The sequence below is a fragment of the Xyrauchen texanus genome, chromosome 39 (assembly GCF_025860055.1).
Source record: "Xyrauchen texanus isolate HMW12.3.18 chromosome 39, RBS_HiC_50CHRs, whole genome shotgun sequence".
NCBI classification, from domain to species: Eukaryota; Metazoa; Chordata; class Actinopteri; order Cypriniformes; family Catostomidae; genus Xyrauchen; species Xyrauchen texanus.
The window spans coordinates 863,260-884,450 of NC_068314.1; the positions used below are offsets into that span (position 1 = coordinate 863,260).

At 40.6% G+C, this 21,191-nt stretch overlaps 1 protein-coding gene and 1 pseudogene across 1 annotated transcript in view; one reads left to right on the top strand and one right to left on the bottom strand.

Annotated features, from left to right (window-relative positions):
* LOC127632444 (lysyl oxidase homolog 4-like) overlaps positions 1-12,523 on the top strand; it is a 31,793-nt gene extending 19,270 nt beyond the window's left edge. The window contains exons 11-15 of the mRNA XM_052111028.1: positions 251-494; positions 4,494-4,609; positions 6,857-6,993; positions 9,922-10,033; positions 11,648-12,523. Of these exons, the coding sequence (XP_051966988.1) occupies positions 251-494; positions 4,494-4,609; positions 6,857-6,993; positions 9,922-10,033; positions 11,648-11,718 (680 nt within the window). The 3' untranslated portion in view covers positions 11,719-12,523. The remainder of the gene's footprint in view (positions 1-250; positions 495-4,493; positions 4,610-6,856; positions 6,994-9,921; positions 10,034-11,647) is intronic.
* Positions 12,524-13,683: 1,160 nt separating this feature from the next.
* Positions 13,684-18,697, bottom strand: LOC127632448 (atlastin-2-like; annotated as a pseudogene).
* Between the last annotated feature and the right edge of the window lie 2,494 nt (positions 18,698-21,191).

Consider the following 21,191-nt stretch of genomic DNA (forward strand, 5'->3'; position numbering starts at 1 on the left):
TTCAAAATATCTAAACATCCTTTAAATATCATACAGAGCAGAATGACATGTTCTTGTTTCGAAGAAATCTTAACAAATTTAGTAAAGTTTAGAAACGAGTATTGGCCAATGGGGGTAAGAAAAAACGACTTAATTGTTAAATCAGTGATTTACTACAGTGACACCGGAGTGAGCACTGTAGCATTCTTGTGTTACAGTTGAAAAGGGTCTTTGTTAAACAGCTGATGATGTCATAACTGGTGTGTCTCAGTGGCTCCTGATCTGGTTGTGGATGCTCAGCTGGTTCAGGAGTCGGCGTACCTGGAGGATCGACCGCTGCACCTGCTCACCTGCGCACATGAGGAGAACTGTCTGTCATCATCTGCAGCGCGCATGCACTGGCCTTACGGACACCGGCGTCTGCTGCGATTCTCCTCACGAATCCTGAATCTCGGACGTGCCGACTTCAGACCACGAGCGACCAGAGAGTCCTGGACCTGGCATCAGTGCCACAGGTATGTGTGTGACTTCGGTTTTACATATTTTATATAACAGCCAAATATTCCACTTGACGTGCGTGTGTGTGTGTGTGTGTGTGTGTGTGTGTATATATGTATATATACACGGTATACTGTGTGTGTGTGTGTGTGTGTGTGTGTGTGTGTGTGTGTATATAGTACTGAGCAAAAGTTTTAAGCACATATGATGTTTCACAAAAGCTTAAGATGGTTATTTATGTCTTCAGCTTTAGAGTGTCAATAGGAAATATTAATGTTAGACTCCCAATCATTACTGTTGCAAATAGAAATGATTAGAACAGAAGAACAGGGAGCCCTGGAACAGATGGCATGACCCCCACAGAGACCCCACTGAACATCGAGTCAGTCTGAGATTATATAAAGAGGCAGAAGCAACTGAGACTGTATAAATATACAGAAGAACTGTGGTGAATTCTCCAAGAAGCTTGAACATCCGATCTGACAACAACCAAGAGAAACTGTGTCAAGGAGAATTGGGGCTGGTTTAAAGGCAAAGGTGGTCACACTGAATATTGATTTAGCTTTTTATGTTACTGGACTTTAAGTGATATATGAAAACTATTTATGGCATTATTTTTGAAGACATCCTCACTATGCAACATTTTTCACAAGTGCCTAAAACCTTTGCACAGTACTGTGTGTGTGTGTGTGTGTGTGTGTGTCTATATATATATATATATATATATATATATATATATATATTTATATAATGTGGGCCAATATGTGCATTCCTACTAGGACTTATTTAACATTCAACAATGACAATCTGATGTTTACAACATAACTCAGGCAGCTTTGTCATGCCAAAGAGGATGCTTACAGAAGTAGGGAAAAAATCTTGTGCAATTAGGCCAAATACAGAATACTGATAAAGCAGATCAGAGTGGCTAAAAGAAGCTATTCTGAAATGCTGAAAAAACTTTTTTCGGCTAAAGACCCTGCATCAGTGTGGAGAGGCCTGAAAGACTTTACCAACTACAAGAGACCATCTCCCAACAACTGGCTGACAACCTGAAAGTGTTTTGCTGTAGATTTGAAAAACCCATTCTCACACCCCACACCCAGTCTGATCTTCACAGCACTCATTTACAAACATTTACACTTCCTGCCACCCCCTCCTCCCCCTCCTGCTACTCAACCTGCACTTAAAATCTGTGAAGATGATGTGTGCCGGGTCTTGCTGAAACAAAAGACAGGGAAAGCACAGGCCTCGTACAGAGTTTCACCCACTTGTCTAAAATCCTGTGCTGACCAGCTGGCCTCCATATTCACATGGATCTTCAACAGATCATTAGAGCAGTGTGAAGTTCCCTGCTGCTTCAAATGCTCCAAAATCATCCCTGTCCCAAAGAAACCAAAGATCAAAGGACTTAATGATTACAGACCTGTCGCCCTGACACCCTGAAGTCATTTGAGAGACTGGTGATGGCCCATCTGAAGGACATCACTGAACCCTTTCTGGATCCCCTTCAATTTGCTTATAGAGCAAACAGATCTGTGGAGGATGCAGTCAACATCATCATCCCAGCTCTCCTATGGACTAAATTACAGCAGCTCTCTGTTCCCACGTCTATCTGTCAGCAGCTAGTGAGACTGGTGAAATTCACTTCCACCACCTGTACCATCAGCACTGGTGCCCCCCAGGGATGTGTGCTCTCCCCACTACTCTTCTCCCTGTACACCAGCGTTTCTCAACAGGGGCGTTTGGACAGTGTTGGGGGCGGTGTGAACGAGGCAGCAGAGAGGGGGGCGCTCAGGCACAAATGGGGGGCGTTACTCAGAGGTACTCAACAGGCGGCCTGCGCAAAAATCTTTTCAGCTCTTCTCCTTAGCCTATGTCTTCGTCTTGCTCGGATTACTGCTGCCACTTTACCAGGAGGATATGCCAGGAGAGCCGCTTCCTAAGTTACACATGCTTTTAAGAGGCGGAGAATTTTCAGCGCAAAATAGAGGCGCTTTCACCGGCTTTTTCTGTACATAACGCGGAATACATAATTAGGCGCAGTTTACGCTTCCCCTCCCATCTATTTATGTGACACTCCCACTTTCCCCTTGTCCATCCCATGAATGCATATGCATGACACGAAAAGCGCATTTTGCCATTTTCAACTGCAACAGACAATCTGCGCTTTCATCTCGGTGCGTCCCGTTCGTACATACCTCGCCATGGTTTTATGCGCACTTTGCGAAACAAATACGCCTGAAGTGGGCGCAAAAGCGTTATTACATCTGGCCCTGAGAATTTTAATTGTAATGTGATGATCGGGTGCGGATATCTAATCGGAGAAAATCATTGGTGATGGTGAGTTTGTTTTTAACAGCTGATTCGGGTGACGTTAGAGCTGATCCGCGCATCTCTACTCTGCAATGTGTAATTGGCCGATGGGAATAATAAAGTCATAATAATATAAATATTGATTTTATATTATTTGTCTTTTGCAGTTATTCACCTAGTATATTAATATTAACTTAAGCTCTCTCCCTCGTGTCCCGCAAAATCAGGTCTGCTGACCTGCAACAGAGCAATAGCCAGGTGGTCACCTTACATTACTCACTGTTATTCATCACAACGTTTAAGCCTCTGACAACTCATACAATGTTCATTTGAATGTAAAATAAAATTATGTCTGTGCAAATTAATGAATTCATATTTAAATGTTGCTAATAACCCACTCGCCTAGTTACCGGCAAATGATCTCCATAGCAACGCCTAAAAACAAATGCCGCAGCTGTCAGAGTGGTAGAAATGACCGTTTGTAGGCTATTCAAATTTGAAGCCTAGTATATATTGCCTAATTGAGTGCTGTGAACGACCGCTGCTTTTTCATTGGCCATTTAGGTTAGTTACGTTATTGTTCACGTGATTGGTTCATCTTAAAAAAAATTTGTGTGAGCCTGAATTTGTTTGAATTTCTAAATACATTTGCAATACCTTTCAAACAATCCATGTGTTTTTGCATTTTTTCCAAACACAATATTACTCAACTTGAGGCTTTTACATGTAGTTTATACAATAAGAAACTTCTGTTTCAGTTTGTTTTTTTTTTTTTTTACCAAAAACTCAGGCTTCAGGTATCAGTGTTGCAATTGTTTGGCTGTAATAGTATTTCTGAAGTGTTTTTTTTTTTGGGGGGGGGGCGTTAAGAGGATCATGAAGAGGTCAGGGGGGCGTTTGTTCAAAAAAGGTTGAGAACCACTGCTGTACACCAACGACTGCATCGTCAAGGACCCTCTGTCAAGCTCCTGAAGTTTGCAGATGATAGTACTGTCATCGCCTCATCCGAGATGATGATGAGTCTGCATATAGAAGGGAGGTTGAACGGCTGGCCATCTGGTGCAGTCAAAACAACCTGGAGCTGAACCATCTTAAAACAGTGGAGATGATTGTGGACTTCAGGAGGAACACCCCAATATTGACCCACTCATCATTCTGAACAGCGCTGTGTCAGCAGTGGAGTCACTTTTTCGATGATAATCCATACCTTCAGGTCTCTGGGACTGTTTGTATGTCTTTTTGTAGGTAAATTAGAAGAGATGTTTCTATGTGATGAACAGAAATATCCTTTCTTTTCACATAATATATCTTGGAAACCTTAAATTTATAATGTTTTTTTAGTATGGGAAGGTCCAGTTATTACTCTCTTGGATTTTATTCACTTCCTAAATGTAAATTTTTCTGGACTGAAATGTGGAGAAAAGCATAACCCATCTCAGTAAACTGCAGTTAATGTGTGCGGTGATTTACACAGTAGCTGCTGAACAGCTGTTACTATATTGTGTATTTTGGCAAGACTGGACTGATGTTTTATCAAATATTTTGATCTATAGCAATAACTGCAGCTGTAATTACAAGCTGCTTGACACAATAATAACACATGTTCATTATTTCACTCAGGGTCGACTCTTTCATGTAATGCTACTGAATGGTGAATATCCTTTGATTCATTTGACTGACATCGTTCTCATCTCTCACAGACATTACCACAGTATTGAAGTCTTTACACATTATGACCTTTTGACCCTGAACGGCACAAAGGTCGCTGAGGGTCACAAAGCCAGTTTCTGTTTGGAGGACACGTACTGCCCTGAAGGTAAATCTAAAATGTTACATTGATACTTTTTAGAAAGTGAGCGGTTCATTATTTTTGTCACTTTTGCTCACCGTAGTTTCAGATGTGCTTAAAGTGGTATTTTGTGCTTTAGAGAAGTGTTTGTTCTCACAACAGATTTTAATTGTACTTGTTAGTAAATCATTTAATTAAAGTGATAAAGTAACACACCTAAATAAATGTTTTCAATTAAGTAATGCATTTAACTTGCCATTACCTTTCATGTTACTTCCTAAACGTCATCCAAGTACTGTCACGTCCACACTGAACCCTTGTGCACTCTTCGGTCATTTTAGACTGACATAACTTTTTTGAAATATGATAAACATTGTGTCATCTCATGTTGATGATGCCTGTAGTTGGCACCACTGACTGAAGCAGCTCATGCATGCTGTTAAACACAGATATGGCATGCAAGGCAATATCACGATTTCTATTTTAATTCACTCCATAATGCTGCAGATATCATATAATATGACAATGTCTCAGAGGTCAACGTTTAAAGAGATTTCCCTCAGCATGAACTGTTCCTGTGCAGCTTTCACAACTGTCACACTGATTTTCCACATGAATGTGAAAATGCCAATGAATAAAAAAGAGTTTTTATAGCGAGTGGTCTCCCAAAAATTGTGTCCAGTTTTATTACCCCTGTAACCCATTCATTTTCCGATTTAAATGGGGGAAAATTCCTCTAGACTGAACATTTTCAAATGTCTGCACTGTATCTGCAGGGTTTTATGATTATATAGACAAACGGTTCGATATATGTGAAGTTACATTTCACGATTTCACTGCAAATATCATGTCAGGAACACTGGAAATGCAGCTACTGTGGCGACGGATCAAACCTGTTTTATATCCAGCCATTTAATTTCTTGTGATGATTTAAAATGGACCTGTCTTACTTGAATGAAGTCCTGACGGCAAATATCAGGAGCCTCGCACATTCTCAACAAAGTGTGCGTGTGACGCAGAAGCAGCTGTGAAGTTGTTCCGAGGGAAGTTTGAATGACACTTTTATGGGTGAAAATGCTTGTGGAGAAGGCACCGGACAGGACGTTGTTGATAACATCAACCCCCGATGAAATATTAACTCCATGTTAATCCAGAAGGATCCCTGCATCTGAGTGGCTCGAGGCTTGGTTCATTTCCCTACATTTGCCATCTGAACACACACGCACACACACACACACACACACACACACACACACACAAAAATTGGACTGTACATGATGAGTTTAGACCACATGACAAAAAAAAGTGAAACTTGTGTTGTTTGCTGTCAAATTTGACCGACCATAAAAAATGAATGGATAAGACTATAACACAATTTATTTGAAATGTCTTAAATAAAATCACTAATTGAGCCACAATGCAGAACACATCCATTAATGCAGGACGCATGCGCTCACACACACAAAGGAGTGAATTAGTGGATCTCTGCAGCCATCTACTGGATATTACTGTCATAACATGATTTTCAAATCGTGTAATTGTTCTTTTTTTGCCCCAGATGGGAGTAATCTGCCCCCGATACGACACAATCTCATATGTTCTTCATATTTCAATTTATACAAGTGTAGGTTTTACTGTAGTAAAATTACCATAAATGTGCTTATTCATATATGCAAATTACTCTCACAGCTGATGATGTTATTGTGCTAAAAATGTAAAGAAATGCATGTGTATTATTTGCAGAGCGTGATTGATTTTGACCGTGAACAACACAAGTGTGAGTCTGAAGCGATAAGTGGACAAGAGTTAAAATACGCTTCGGTTGAAAACATTTTCTGTTTCCTAATTTCATTGTTTTCTAAAGTATCGCTCTAACAAAGCATTTGTAAAGTCTCTCCACACAGTTCCAGTGTGAATGAGAGGTGTAAACATGATTGACCAAAAACATATTAGTGTGGATGCCATGTACGTAATGTGTTTCTTTGAACCGCAGCGCTGTCTATCAGATATACACTAGCATATGAATCCTTTACATTCATGCTTCAAAATCTGAACGATTCAATGAAGTCATTTAGCGGATGCTTTATGCAACGTAACTTACCCATAAGGAAGTCTACAATAGAGTTTGAACGTGTATTTGTGAAGGATCTTCTCATAAACCTCGTCCTGAACCCCACAGAGATGTTAATGGTCTCTGGCGTCACCGCATTTACTGTTCCAAAACTATACGATGTGTTCGTAAAAAACGCTTTGGCTTTATCTCCATGGCAACAGGCCTGACCAAACGCTACGCCTGTTACAACATGGGTGATCAGGGCATCTCTGTGGGCTGCTGGGATACGTATCGCCACGACATCGACTGCCAATGGGTGGACATCACTGACGTGAGACCGGGCGACTATATCTTCCAGGTGAGAGAACATTAAACACACCAAAATCTGAATCACACCCTCATGTTGTTCCAAACACATATGACTTTCTTTCTTCTGTGAAATGTGACAGTAATCATGTTCACGCAGCTCCTTTCCATACAATAATATTTATAGTGACCACGACGGACAAGCTTAAAAATGACCAAACAAGCACCTTAAAAGTATCACAACAGAGCTCATCTGATAGTCTGAGGAACAGAGGTTAAGTCGTTATGGACTGAAAAACATCTTCTAATCTCATTTGCACTCGTGTTTAATTCAGATATGTTGCGTCCGTTATGGCATGACTTCAGCACACTCTGCATTTAGTCATATGGACTATTTTGCAGTGTTCATAGTTGTCTTGAGAAAGCTGCTTGTGCGTTTGTGTATCTTTCCTCTTCAATCCTTCAGCACACACAGTCATTTACCAGAATGAGCTCATTACCAGAGAGAATAATGACCTCTAAAATGAGCCTGAGCACGTTCAAGAGCGGTTTATTATTATACCAACATCAGAACTTCATTTATTGTTTGAAAGAGGTTTTTGTGTTGTCTGGGAAAGCCGTTTCAGAGGACAGACGCTGAAGTGAGATATGAGCTTTAATGATCACCGACTCTCACGCTCATATTAATCAATCATTAATCATTAATAACCGATTGACTATTCACATTTCTTTCACTGGAATGTGACTTCATCATGCCGAATTTATAGTCCACACATTTTACCAGCTGAATAGGTCATAAGAAAAAGGAGGAAATGCCAAAATCCACTTGAGTTGCCGTGTGCATGAAAATCAGCCCATAATTACTGTTATCCTGGTGATTTTCACTGTTGACATATGCTAGCAGTCAAACGTTTGGACACACCGGCTCATTCTTTATATGACTACTGTTATAAGACAGCACAAATGAAAGTATGGAAATTATGCAGCGCCCAAAACAACCCTGGATGGTGCACATGATATGGAATATTTTTACCATTTGATTTTAAGACATAAAAAGTGCTAGTAAAAAACGTAAGACATTTTTGTCCAAATATTTGGGAACCGTTGCCATATGCAAATCTTTACTATAATGAAAATTGTCAAAAAATGTGTTTTTCTTTTATACTCATGATTGGGGTCTGTGTATCTCAGTGAGTTTTGACACTGACTATCACACCTGGAGTCGTGAGTTTGAATCCAGGGCGTGCTGAGTGACTCCAGTCAGGTCTCCTTAGCAACCAAATTGGGCCGTTTGCTAAGTAGGGTAGAGTAACATGGGGTAACCTCCTCGTGGTGGTGATTAGTGGTTCTCTCAATGGGGCGTGTGGTGAGTTGTGTGTGGATCGTGGAGAATAGCATGAGCCTCCACATGCTGTGAGTCTCAGCGGTGTCATGCACAACGAGTCACGTGATCAGATGCGCAGATTGACGGTCTCAGAAGCGGAGGTGACTGACACTTGTCCTCCACCACCCGGATTGAGGCAAGTAACCGTGCCACCATGAGGACCTACTAAGTAGTGGGAATTGGGCAGTGCAAAATTGGGAGAAAAGGGGATAAAAATATAAATAAATGCTCATGATCAATTTCTCGTTGAATTCAATTCTTCTTCTTATTATTATTATTTTCCTTCAAACTAGAATTGAGCAAAAGTTTGTCACAATCTTCAATATTGTCAATTATCAATGTCACTTCTATTGTGAAAGCCTGTCACTCTTCTTTCTATCAAACACTGATGCTCATTTTTGTCGTAAAAGAAGAAATACAAATCATACTTGTTATATGTGCATAAATAAATGTATTAATATAATTGATGCAACTCTCTGTAAAACACTAACAATGGGAAAAGGCATTAGTGTAATCGTGGGACAGTGTTGCTATAAGAATGTAAAACTGTGCCAGATAATGTTGATCAGATTACATTTAATAAACTTCTCAAAGATGCTAATGTAGAAGAAACATGCATTAAACAAGTGTTTCTGTGGAATCTGCTCTGGAAGGATGAACCCGGGAGAAACGGACAAATTCAAAGCGCATGTGCCTCAAAAACAGCACACATGATTTCCATCAAATCAAATCTGAAAGGTGACAAAGTGAAAGAATGTGCATCCTAAAGGATCTCATTTCTGGATCATTCCCTCAAGCGACTTCATGAAGTGCATCCTGACGGGATTCCCGTTTTTGTGAAATGTGTTATTCCTGGTCGTGTTGTGCTGGTTTCCATATCTCTGTTGTTCTGTGATTTAGAGCGTCGGTGGGGTGGGCGACACGAGCGTTACGGTCTAGTTTATGATCACAGTACGTCTGGTGGGAGCCGCTGGTAGATCACTTGAACTCGCCACCAAACCCCTTTGAGCAGCATTTTACTGGACTGTGTCTTTTATACAATTACAGGCTGTTCTATGATAAACAGCCAAGATTGTGGCCTTTCAGTTTTAGGACGGTGCATTTAAAGACATTTACTCGTGGTCACCCAAAGATCATCCTCCATGATTGCTCAGTCATTTTAGAATCCGCCGAGTAATCTTTCCGTTCCTCCCGCGATTAAAATAGAGTATAGAGCCGCAAGTCTGAGGACAGGACAGTCATTTCAGTCTACAACAGTAGGTTGTTGTTTATGACTCTAAAATCAAAACTAAAATGAATTTATGAATGTGAACTTGTGGCACAAATAAACTCCTTTTTAATGTATTCACTTTAATGAGGATACATGTGGGAGTGAAGCTGGAATATATGACTTCTCTCTTAGAAGCAGATGCTGCTGTATTTAACTCAACAGACATGATGGAAAAACAATGTCGTCCACGAGTGCCTCGTAATGACAGCCTGTCAGAACATGTTGTTCCCGCCCCTTCCTGTGGACCAGTTAAATTGAGCTGACTGTTAGTTCTTTCCAGGATCCACGTGAGGGAAATGTATACATGTGCTGGTTTTGTCCTGTAGGTGGAGGTTAACCCGTCTCTGGACATGGCAGAGTCAGACTTCCAGAACAATGTGATGCGCTGTAGATGCAGGTATGACGGAGGACGAGTGTATCTGTACGGCTGTCATGCAGGTGAGTTTACAACACCAATAAACATTCATTGTCTAGAGCAGCATTTCAGATTCATGACACAAATAACTTCATGAGATTGTGATAGAAATGCTATTATGTATTATTACCATTTATATTAAATAAAAAGAGCTGCAATCATCATCATCCGGGTCCACCACATTGCCAAATTACAACAGATTCCGTTGACTCATGGATCCAGTTGTATTGCTTGTGAATGTTAACAAAAAGGATTTTCTTCATTTTCACTGCCCACTAGCATTGAGCACACATGCCAAATTCAAAGATTTGTAGTTGTTGGGACCCCTTTGACTGGACAAAACTCGGCATGCATCCTCAAAATGTTGTGTTGTCAATGTATAGCAGGCTCCATTACGTTTGGACATTGCGTTCAGAAGATATAGCGTGATGAGTGAATTTGTACCATGCCCAAAATGTTTGACAATGTATCTTAATATTGAAGCATATTAATGCCAAATGTTTTTAGAATAAAACACTGAATTGCACTAACTGAAAAATAAATGCATTGCATTTGAGGGGAGATGCAATTTCATATGGTTGTGTATTTAAACTGTGAATATCTTAAATGAAAACATTTCACATCATTAAAAAAATGATATTAGATATTCACATTCCAGAAAAGATCCGTTCCAAAAACAAAAAAAACAATTAATCTTTAATACTCAACATGCCATACTCACTCATTATATTTCACCTCTTAAACTTTCAGTGGTTTAAATTCAGGCATCCTGGCATTGTCTTGATCTTCTTCAACACTCGATTGCACCGCCTAGAGGTGAAGCCTTGAAACAGCAAGTGAAGATTGAGCATCCGCACTGAATTTAAACCACTGAAAGTTTAAGAGGTGAAATATAATGAGTGAATTTTGCATGTTGCGTATTAAAGATGAAATAAAAAAGAAAACTGAATATTTTGGAACTGAACTTTGGAAGGTGAATATTTAATATTGAATTGTTAATGATGAAATTTTGGGTAAAATGTTTTCAATTTAGATATTCAAAGTTTAATAAACAACCATTTGATATTGCATCCCCCAAAAAAGCACTATTAATGCAATGTGTTTATGTTTCAGTTATTGCAATTAATATACTTTTATATAATTATATCAATAAAATCAAAATAAAAAAAAGAATCAAAATTCATAAGCATGCATCATCTAGGGACCCTCCTACCAAAAAGCTGTTCCATTTTCAGCAAATTGGACAAATGGCAGTTTTTCACAACGTATAAATTAGCAGAAAAATTATAGAGCAAAAAAATTAATAAAACAAAATCAGAGATATTCATTTTGTTTGCCTCCACTCAAGCAATCAAAGGACACATCATTTTGATTACAGCACTTTTGGTTCCTGAGTTATAGACAAAAGTGCCACCTAGTGTTGGACAGGTGTGCCTGCGCGCGAGTAGTGGGTGAGATTTGGGCCCATCCCACCAAGTTTTTGACATCAAACACTTTTAGGGAATAATAATAATAATGACTTTGTGCTCGGACCCCTAAAAATGCATATATGTGTATGAATAAAATTTATAAAAGTGATATAAAAATGTGTAATTTCATGTATTATTAGTATTATTGTCTGTCCTCTTGTCTCCCAGGTGATGCGTACAGTGCAGGGGTAGAGGACCTGTTTGAACACCAGCGTCAGATTTCAAACAACTTCCTCTGACAGAACACAGAGGCGGGACAGGAAATACAGGAATGACAGTTTCCTCTACTCGCAATACTTGAGATCAACTCTTCTGCCATGTGTGATGTCATAGCTCATCAGCCAATCAGAGCTAACGATGGAAAGACACCAGCGGAAGGGGCGTGTTTTGAGTGTTGTGCTGGATGAGGGTGGAGTCTGTCTCATGACTGATGAGTAGTGGGTGGGGTTAGTGAGATGATTGACAGGTAGGGGTCGTTCTCAGTTTGGGCCGTCTCGTTTTAATCAGTTCTAATTCTCAAACAGCATTTTCTTCCGACTTCATTTAGGGAAGCACAGAGGCTCAGTTACACCAAAAGGAGTTTCTTGAATTTGGAAACTGTGTATAACTGTGTGTGTGTGTGTGTGTGTGTGTGTGTGTGTGTCATTATCTTCATTTAAGATTCATTGAACAAAATAAAAACTGTAATACTAGATGAAACTGTTTGAAGTAGATTAAAATAACTGAACTTCAGTTAGTGTCATTCTCTCTGGGGCGTTTGTCTCATTTGCATCAATGTTACTCCAAAGTTTTGGTTTAGAAATAGTGAATATTACTTTGAATATTGTTTTAGTCTCTATAAAGTGTTGCAGGAAATGTTTGTTTATCAGGATGAACTTCTGCTCACGTCTCTCTATAAATGTTTTAATCTTCCTCCAGTTTCAAAGAGCCGCTGCTGCGTGGGATTTTATTGGCTGTTACACTTTGACATTATATTAGTAGTTATTAATTATTGATATGAATAGAGCTGCAGTGATTGTTGCTCCATGAAATAAAAACATGTAATCGCTGTATTGGCTTGTGCAGCTTTATTCAGTTTATGAATTGTGGTTTTCCAGCTGATCTCAGTGTTTAATGTTTAATGCTACTGAAACACATTTCTCTGGATGAGGACAGTAGCTCAGTTGTGTTTTACAGACCGTACATTTATGTTCATTTCTACATAAGCAGAGCTGAAATTAAAATCGAACATTGTTGCTTAAAATTAAGTCGTTCATAATGTGTTAACAACGAACAAGACCGCACAAAATCATTTTCCTACAGAATAGCCCTTTTGTCATATATAAACATACAGAAACTCAGTAAAAGAAGAAACGTCCTCTCACATTCAACTGCTCTTATTTCAGCACACTTAATTGTTCAATCTTTCTATTTTCATACAAATATTTACACATGTTAAGACATAAACTGAACAAGTTTCACAGACATGTGACTGACAGAAATGGAATAATGAGTCCCTGAACAAAGGGGGGTCAAAATCAAAAGTAACAATTCAGCTGGTGCCACACCAGATACTGACTAAGTCCTGCAGTGCATCTCCTCCTCATGGACTGCACCAGATTTACCAGCTCTTACTGTGAGATGTTCCCCACTCTTCCACCAAGACACTGGCACAATCCCAGGCATTTCTGGGAAGAATGGCCCTGGCCCTCACTCTCCGATCCAACAGGTCCCAGACGTGCTCAATCCGGCCTCTTCGTTGGCCATGGCAGAACACTGACATTCCGGTCTTGCAGGAGATCACGCACACAACCCGAGCAGTATGGTGGCACTGCCATGCTGGAGGATCATGCCAGGATGAGCTGCAGGAAGGGTACCGCATGAGAGAGGAGGATGTGTTCCCTGTAACGCACAGTGTTGAGATTCCCTGCAATGACAACAAGCTCAGTCCGATGATGCTGTGACACACCGCCCCAGACCGTGACGGACCCTCCACCTCCAGAGTACAGGCCTCTGTGTAACGCTCACTCCTTCGACGATAAACGCGAGTCCGACCATCACCCCTGATGAGAAAACACCACGACTCGTCAGTGAAGAGCACTTTTTGCCTGTCCTGTCTGGTGCAGTGAAGGTGGGTTTGTGCCCGTAGGTGGCGTTGTTGCCGGTGATGTCTGGTAAGGACCTGCATTACAACAGGCCAACAAGCCCTCAGTCCAGCCTCTCTTAGACTATTGCGGACAGTCTGAGCACTGATGGAGGGATTGTGTGTTCCTGCTGGCATTTGTTGATGCCATCCTGTACCCGTCCCACAGGTGTGATATTCGGATGATCCTGTGCAGGTGTTGTTACACGTGGTCTGCCACTGTGAGGAAAAAAAGAAGCATAAATGTTACTCAATTGTTGGATTTCTCCAAAAACAAGATACAAAATATATTTTATTTTGCTTCTCAAATAAACTTCTTGTTTTCCGGTAAAACAAAAAGTCTAAATCTTAAGACAAAAGTACTCGATATACATAATCACCTGTATACAGTATATAGTTCATATACAGGTCCTTCTCAAAAAATTAGCATATTGTGATAAAGTTCATTATTTTCCATAATGTAATGATAAAAATCACACAAATGACAGATGAAGAGGAAGAGCGTGGAAAGAGAGATGAAGACCTCTCGAACCCCTCAGAATGATTCTGTGTGAACGTGCTGACCTGCCAAACACGCTGCGGACAGAGGCCACAGTCCTAAAAAGCAGAGCATTATGGGCTACTTTCTCTTCTGTCGCGGGGCGGGTGTCACTTTACTTCGGGCAACTTCAAACAGTTTGGAAAAGACCTACAACAAGAGATCTCAGTCACTTATCACACACACAGCTGGGATATGAATACAAGTGATTAGAGAGGTCAGAGGTCACTAGAGGGCAGAGTTCAGGGCGTCCTCTGCTTGAGCACAAAGTGAGAAGAAAGAGAGACATTAAAAAGAGGAAGAGACACAGAGATGAAAGGCCTGCAGGTGTTTAACAGAAAATAAAAGAGTCTGCTGTTCAATGATGTCACAGTCATGACTCAGTCTCAAGTGCAAATATCTCAATTGTTTTATATCATGTTACAGTAATGCACTGACAATGGAAGTCTATGGGGCAAGATTATTTGTTTGAATTGAAACATTTCCTCAATCAATTTGGATAAAAGCTTCTGCCAAATCAGTGGTTTTCAAACTGGAGTCCCAGAACCCCCAGTGGGCGCTAGGAAGGTCCATTGAAAAATAGAGAAAAGTTTGGCATTACCAAATGAGACATTTTCATTTTCCAAGAGCCGTCTGAGACATGTAAATGACCAATCACAGTTAATTTGTTCTTTGATTGTGTGATTGAGATGTAACACACCTGTTCCCACAGCGTTTCTGCCACCCGATCGATGAAGCTGCCCACCTCTCTGAACTCTCCAGAGTATTTGAAGTACTCCCAGGTGCACAGTGACACCAGCGCCATGCCCATGATCATGTTACACAACGCCGCCACAGAGTTTATGCCCACAAAGCCCGTCACCAGAGAGACCACATACATGATGAACATCACGGCAAAGAGCGTGGCGGGTGTGCACGCGGCGTAGGAAATGTTCTTTCCGTCGTTGTGTTTGATGAAGTTTGCGTACACCTCATCAATCTCGTGCTCGAGCTGCTCCTGATAGCGCCGGCAGAACTCCTCGCCGCCCACGGAACTGACGAACGCAATTCTGCTTGATCTCGTTGTGACTGCGCTCCAGATCGACCGGCGCGATGTGCGGTTTATCACCCCCACACACCTGCGGACAGGAAGTAAACAATCAGAGGTTTCATTTTAACATGTGTTTGAGAGCTGTGGTGTGTTCAGCTTTACCTGCTCCATGCGTCTGCTGTGAGTCTCTTTAGCTCCTGCGACAGCTGCGAGGTTATTCGCTTCAGCCGTCACCTGAGGAACAAGAAGAGAAATATGATCTTATGATCTTAAAAGCCTTTTTGGGAACTATCAACAGTAGAATAAAATATAGTTCCAATCAATATTTCTCTTGATCAAGTCCATCAAAATCTACAATTGAACTCGTCACAGTGACCATGCACTTAAGAAAACAGATTATTCGGCGTTCTGAAACATCATGTAAACAAGAACGGCGGTTTCCTCACACCACTTAAGGGATTAAGAGAAAGTGGTTTAACACACAGCTTAATGTGGTCATGTAAAGGCATAAGAGTGCGCGTGTGTGAACAGACCGGGATAAGATACGTCATAGGATGGAGCTCAGCAACATGTCAACACAGTGGGAAGAATTCAACATTTCTGGGAGTACAGTGGGAAAATCACATACACTATAAACTACACCCGTTTATAAAACCCCAATGTAAAATATCGTCTGTCCCTCACGTTCACATATATGCGCTCGTTGGGGGATTCCTGGTGTTTGGCGTAAGAGGGAAACCCCACCAGTGCAGCGCAATTCAGCTGCAGGTCGTGACAGAAAGTGAAGGAAACAAACAGCAACAACTCTGAGAATAAAAGGAACGCCCCTCGGATGCCATGTGACGTAACTGTGGAGAAAGCCGCTTTCCGAGCGAGTCGCATGTATACGCGAGTAAAGAGAAAGCCGATAACACCGATTTTGAGCCTTAATTAGCTTTCTCGCAATTTTCTGGAGTCCATGGAAACATAGTCAATGTATTCTGGGAGTGTCTAATCAGAGAGGACGTGATTTTGGCTAAAATGAACCCCCTTATAATGCGCTTGTTTATTTGTCAGGACAGAATACCAGTTCCCTGAAAACACTGTATAGACACTGTATAGAAGCGTTCAGCAGCTTAAGCATCATGAAGTTTGTCGAATGGTTTTAGGAAGCCAGTGGTTATATAGAAACATTTTATGCATGTTTTGTTTTGGGGTTAATTTTGGAAAAAAACATTTTTATTTTTATTTTTTTAGACAGTAAGTGGAAGCTCTGAATGCAAAACAGTTCATAGACAGTTTGTCCATTAAACATAACGAGTAAGCTCTGACAGTTATTGGGGACATTTTTTCATCACAGTAGGGAAGCACCAAAATTTCGGCCACAGAAACAGAAAAAGTGGCTGAAAATGTGAACAAACACATGCAGAAAAAGCATCCTTTAAAGTTGGGTATTTACCCATATTTAATGAGTATTAGGTATTATTTCATGACTTTAAACATTGCCGTTCCATTACGCGAGGTCTCTGAGGATTCAACCCAATTAAACGGTGTTTGTTCTGTTATTCTGGTGGTAATTATTCCATAGGCAGTATAGTTATGCTGCCAGCTGTACAGCTTCATCACAGTGATGCACAGAAGAAGTTCATACCTGTAACATGGATTTGGGATGAGGCAGTTCTTCCCCCTGATAGATCTTCACGTAAGCCTGAGACAGATAAACACACAGCTCACAGATAATGTGGTTTATTTGTGCACGATTGTCTGACACTTTTCTCCTTAGACTCACAGTGCAAACAAGGTTTCTATTTCATCACTACATGTGTTTCCTGGGAATCAAAACACTATAATCTCCCAACCACAGGAGCACACTGATGTCTTTGTCCAACCCCTCTTATAAATATGAAATCACTTTTGCGGCCACATTATCACATAAAGCACACAAACTTGAACGTGATCAGAGAACATGTAGCAAGTGAACTCTTACTTTGAAATACTGTACAAGATCTCGACACGTGACTTTAGATCCTCCGATCTCTTTCACCACCACAGTCTCTGGAGACAACAGCAGAGGGACCAGATTCACCAGCTCACGCTTGAACTCCTCATCCATATCTATAAACAACATAAGAGAAGTTTCATTTGTTATAATACACAGACCAAACATATTATTTGATGCCACTGACCTCAAGTAAGAGTTCATGTACAATCAGTTGGTCATTATGGCAAATGAAGCGCTCCCCAATCACACTGAAGGGATCTGTTGACCAGCTGACTGTACATGAGCCCGCTTATTAACAGAGTTTCCCCACAATCAGCTCAGAAAACAGAAAAGCAGTGCCGATTCAGTCTATAATGCAGTGGCATCATTCAGCCTGTGGGTGGCGCAGTTGTCTCACCTTGTATTCTGCCGTCAAAGTGGGGGTTAGTGGCCACTTTCAGGCCGGGGTGAGGCAGCAGGAAGCAGCTGATGTTGCAGAAACATGAGTGAATGTGTTTCCTCACGTTCTGAAGTTCTTCATGTTGATTCTGTTTCACCTGAATCAGAACAATTCAACACACGCTACAGTTCACGAGAATAACATGACAGCTCTGTAAGATGATCCATGACTAGGTGTGCGTTAAATGATTTTATCCCGCTTATAGCACATGACAGAATTGATTGGTTGCGGCTGTCAAAGATTTTTTGCAGCACAAATTTTGACTGAAAGAATAAAAATGTAGTTAATAATAATATCCACAGAATGTATAGTGGTTGGGACTCCAGAGAAAATGTATTCTTCAATTTTACTAATTTTCCAATAATGTGGAATAATCGACGTTATAAATGTTGCAGTGACAGTAAAAATAATAAGAGGGAAACCGTTCAAAACACTCAGGAACCTGCAGATCTCCGAGACATCAGTATGATATCATCAAGGCTGAATAATGAATTAAATCGTAATTTGTCCTTACACGGCAGCACTTCCTGCATTTATAAACAAACAGTGCTTGTCCTACAGCGTCTGAGTGAGAGATGTGTGAGCGCGGGGGCCTCTAGTGGCTATCAGTGGCACTTCAGCACAGCAACATAATACACACAACACATCACAGATTAAATCACCTTGCGTCACCTCGCCGGACAGTGAAAGACGCATTTAATACGTCCTGATTTCTCAAAGCTGAATTCCACTATATTAACTATGCTAATGACAGTGCTTAGGACATTTTTTTAAACTGCTATAGTTCACTCTGCTTGCTCTGTAATGTTATGTTAATATGCAAACAGCACATTAATATCAAACGGTGATTAAAACCGACCAGAACAGCCCGTGTATTCAACGGTTTGAACTGCACACATTCCAGCCAATCACAATCGAGTATTACATCAGACCATGGTACAAATGATATTCATCCAAATCAAAACAGGCGTGTGATAAATACGTCCTCGTGTATCATGTGACTCACCTGCAGTCTCTTCTCCAGAAACTTGTTCCCTCCGTCCAGACCATAAGCGTGTTCATACGGGTAACTCCAGTCTCGTATGAGAAACATCAGCGACTGCACACATCAAACATACAGTCACTGCAGCGTCACAAACATATTCCAGTGGTATTACAGCTTACACACACACACACACACACTCACACACATACACACTCTCTCACACACACACACACTCTCACACACACTCTCACACACACATGTTGTGTTTCCATGTTTTATGGGGACTTTCCATAGACATAATGGTTTTTATACTGTACAAACTTTATATTCTATCCCCTAAACCTAACCCTACCCCTAAACCTAACCCTCACAGAAAACATTCTGCATTTTTACATTTTCAAAAAACATAATTTAGTATGATTTATAAGCTGTTTTCCTCATGGGGACCGACAAAATGTCCCCACAAGGTCAAACATTTTGGGTTTTACTATCCTTATGGGGACATTTGGTCCCCACAAAGTGATAAATACACGCTCACACACACACACACACACACACACACTCACTCACACACACACTCTCTCACACACACACTCTCTCACACACACACTCTCTCACACACACACACTCACACACACACACACACACACACACACACACTCTCTCACACACACACTCTCTCACACACACACACACACACTCACATGATACCTGGAATGGTTTCAGGTAGATTTCCTCCATGTGTGTGTGTGTGTTTGAGGGCTTGCGTGTCATGTCTGAGGGCAAAGTTTGGTTTTTCAACAAGAGTGAATGGTTGAGTGGAGAGCTTCATTTTGACCTGAAAATAGGAAGTTTGGGGAATTGGGTGAGAAGTTCTGGATTTGTGTTTAGAGTTTCGAGAAATGTCACATCACTGTGTGTATTTGGTGCTTTAGTTTTTTTGTTTTTCAGTCGTATTCGACATGCAGCATCACAGAATGAAACACTGATGACAATTAACACCCTTATTATTAAAACTCAATTAAATAAAAGGTGCGTTCACAAATGGCTTTATTTGAATGTTTCAACCATGTTATAATTAGGTAAAAGAACCGCTCGATAAAGAACCGCTCATGCAAATGAATTGGACTTCATCACGATCACTTTTGCGGTCTCAATGTGACTTTCTTTCTCTACACAGAGATATTTGAATTGAAATATGATGTCTGTAGAAAAATACAATGCAAGTGAATGGTGACCAAATTGTCAAGCTCCAAAAAGCACATTAAGGCAGCATAAAAATGTGTTCGTCATTGTTTAATCCATGTCTTCTGAAGCGATCCGATCGGTTTTGGGTGAGAACAAACCAAAAAACAACTCCTTTCTCACAATAAACCTAGACATCAGCAGTCTCCTTGGCGATCATGATATCCAGATTTCTTCATGCTGCCTTGTCCACTTCCTTTTTGGAGCTAGAAAATGTAGTCACCATTTGAACAGAGGTTTGAACAGAGTGTCTCACCTGAAGAGCAGATCATCTTCCTGAACATTTTGGGACAAATTATAAACCTGTGAATAAAACAGAGCAAACACTGAGTTAAACACCCAACACTGACTGTATTGCCAGAGCAGGCATGAGTAACACACATACTGAATGTTCAGAGTGACAGAGGTCAGTTTTAACCTCCTGAACCAGACAAAAGTCTCCTTTCAGCTGACCATAATCGCAGTGTTTCAGTTAAATTACAGTACAGCAGCTGAAACGGATTAAACCTGATTCCAGGAGTCACAGGAGCTGCTGGTCAATGGGAGTTCACAAGAGTGTGAAACAAATCTACAATGAGTCCAAATGAACTCAAACTACAAAAAACACGAGATTTAAACAATGACATGTTCGATGATGCATTCAGAGAAATCTGCTTTATACACAAGTGGGCGTGGGTGGGAGTGTTTGCACAAACTGTGGGTGTATTGTATGATAATGAGGCGGTTTAAAATGTGCTATTTTTCTGACAAATAGGTCGTTGTGCTTAAAGTGTCAAATGAGTTCCTGTATTTGCAGTTTGGGAATTCCACCAGTGGATGATATTAAATAGCCAGCAATCACATTTATAACCATAAAAGTGTACAATAATCAGTAGATCAATAATAATAATAATATCATGATCAAGCGTCCCACAACACAGTCAGAACCGCAGGTGAGGCAGCCCGACAGAGAACACGTACATCGCGGTCGGGAGGCAGGAGAAAACACAAACGTCCACCACTAAACACATCATACTGGAACGATGGAAGACAAAACAGAATGTCACAGTGAGGATGTGCAAAAGAAAGACACAAAATGTTCAATTTTCTATTCTTCTATTGCATTACACATAACTTCAGTCTTCATTTATACCGTTGCTGGACAGAAAATGTACTATATAAACGGTGCAATAACAGGAGAACCTCAGAATTCAATTTCACTTGAGTAATTTCATAAGATTATTGTTCTAATAAACTCTACAGCTCCTCACATGCCCATTAAATGAGTGAAGCGGATCATTAATGCATAAACAGGGCTGCAAACATGAGAGATATCCACAGAAAGACTGTCACTAACATTAATGAACAGGTTACTGCCTTACTCACAGAATAC